The sequence below is a fragment of the Oryzias melastigma genome, linkage group LG19, assembly GCF_002922805.2.
Source record: "Oryzias melastigma strain HK-1 linkage group LG19, ASM292280v2, whole genome shotgun sequence".
Classification (NCBI taxonomy): Eukaryota; Metazoa; Chordata; class Actinopteri; order Beloniformes; family Adrianichthyidae; genus Oryzias; species Oryzias melastigma.
Genome location: NC_050530.1, coordinates 23,836,103 through 23,837,984, shown reverse-complemented (window position 1 = coordinate 23,837,984; position 1,882 = coordinate 23,836,103). Strand labels below are relative to the sequence as shown.

General features: G+C 44.3%; 1 protein-coding gene across 2 annotated transcripts in view; it reads right to left on the bottom strand.

Moving 5' to 3' along the window:
- Positions 1–1,389, bottom strand: part of stxbp4 (syntaxin binding protein 4) — a 49,108-nt gene extending 47,719 nt beyond the window's left edge. For both annotated transcript variants that reach the window (XM_024285724.2, XM_024285726.2), the window contains exon 1: positions 1,183–1,389. In XM_024285724.2, the coding sequence (XP_024141492.1) occupies positions 1,183–1,238 (56 nt within the window). In that variant the 5' untranslated portion in view covers positions 1,239–1,389. The remainder of the gene's footprint in view (positions 1–1,182) is intronic.
- Positions 1,390–1,882: the final 493 nt, after the last annotated feature.

Genomic DNA, 1,882 nt, shown 5'->3' with positions numbered 1-1,882 from the left:
TGACCGGTCCACAGCCCCAAAAAGGTTGGGGACCACTGCCCTAGACAACCAAATACCAGCCACTTGGGACAACACAGACTAAGACACAAATGCATTGGAGCGAAAGCACAAATCCTAGCCTTGGCAGAGGCCAGACCCAGATGCCCAGGGTCATGTCAAAAATCACACATGACCTGCCCGCGGTGCTGCAGAGGTAGAGTGGTCAACGTCTGATTGACAGATTCCCGCCCTGTCCACGCATGTGTCGAAATGTCCTTGAGTAAGACTCTGAACTCCACATTGGTCCTGGTGGATGCAGGTTGGTGCGAGTGTTCAGCAGCTGAGCCACCATCATTGGGATAATGATCTCAAGGGCCCGAAAATACTCTCTCTGTTCTGAATAATAACAATCTGGTCATGTGGATAAAGCAGATTTTTTTTTTTTAATTGCAGCTTAAAATGTTTCGTATGTGTTTTGAATACACATAGTAACTGTATTGAGCCAGCATGGTGGTAAAAGACATTGTACATTCTTCAGGTGCAGGAGGAAGAGTTTCCCTGTAACTTTGCTGCTGTGTGGTGGAAGAGGAGTGAGGATCAGCACATGACCTGCAGCAAACAAAGCGGCTCTATTATTAACTCATTACCTGAACTGACATGTCATCATGAGCTCACAGTGAGATTATGCTGCGCGTGCATGCCTTCATGCATGGCGTGCACCAAAAGCTAAGCTAAATGAGTGAAATTATATAAAGAGATCAGGGGAAGAAGATGTTTCTATTGTTGCTTCATTGAAGACTGAATATTAAGTCATTTTGACTTGTTTCTGTTCAGATCAGACTGTTTGGAAACACCTGCACGAGCTGTGACCCTGAGGGTAAATATGGTGATTTATTAAAACAAAACAAAAAAACACTTAAAATGTCTGACTTTGGGAAAGACTAAAACGTTTAAAGAACACGTGTTAACCGAAGGAGAAAAAAAGAGGAACCATCAACTTTATCACAACATTCAACTCCATGTTTCAAATGTGTTCCCAAAAATGTAAAGGCATCCACGAAACGAGTAAAACTCATTATGAAAACACAAACGGAGGACACGCGCGTGCAGAAGCGAGAAAAAAACAATCGCATCCGTATTAACACGCACGAGCGAGTCCAGGTGGCCCGCATCTGTCTGTAAAGGTGGCGGGGGGGCACTCACCAGTACAGCAGCGACAGTCCATCGAAGCGTTCCGCGTCCTGGGGGAGGAACGGCATCGCCGTGGCGGGGGTGTGACAGACCCCGCCTCACAAAAACACCGAGATGCGCTCTGAGGCTGCGAGCGGCTCTCTGCCTGTGAGCGCGCGCGGCGCAGGGGAAGCTAGCAAATCCTCCTGCAGGCACGCGCGCTCTTATCTTCCTCTGCTAATCCGTGCGGAACGCTCCCGCTAGCAGGTGAAAACTTCAGGGAAAGAACGCGCCGCTGCTACGTGTGAAGGTCAGCAAATTTCAGAAAGGAGAAAAAAACTTTTTAACATTCACAAACATGAACACTTCAGTGACCATGAAGCTAGTCAACATTGTGAAGCCACATTCTTTGTTTTCATAGAAAAAAAAGCAGGCCTGGTGGCTGATGATCTTTGGCTGTGACCGAATATTCTCCACAAAACGAAATTGGGGCTAATATTATTTAACCCCCCCCCCCCCAAAAAAAATATTGTTAAATTAATTCTTATTAAACTTTTTGATATTCTGAAATACACTTTGTTATTTTCAGCTTCAAATATTAATATTTCTTTAGGTTTTAATGATTGAATAAATTGAATAAAGACATTTTCTGAAAATCTTTTAATCTTAATTTTCCCTTTATATGTCCCCCGGCTTGAGGAACATGACACAAGAACATGTTAAAAACACCAAA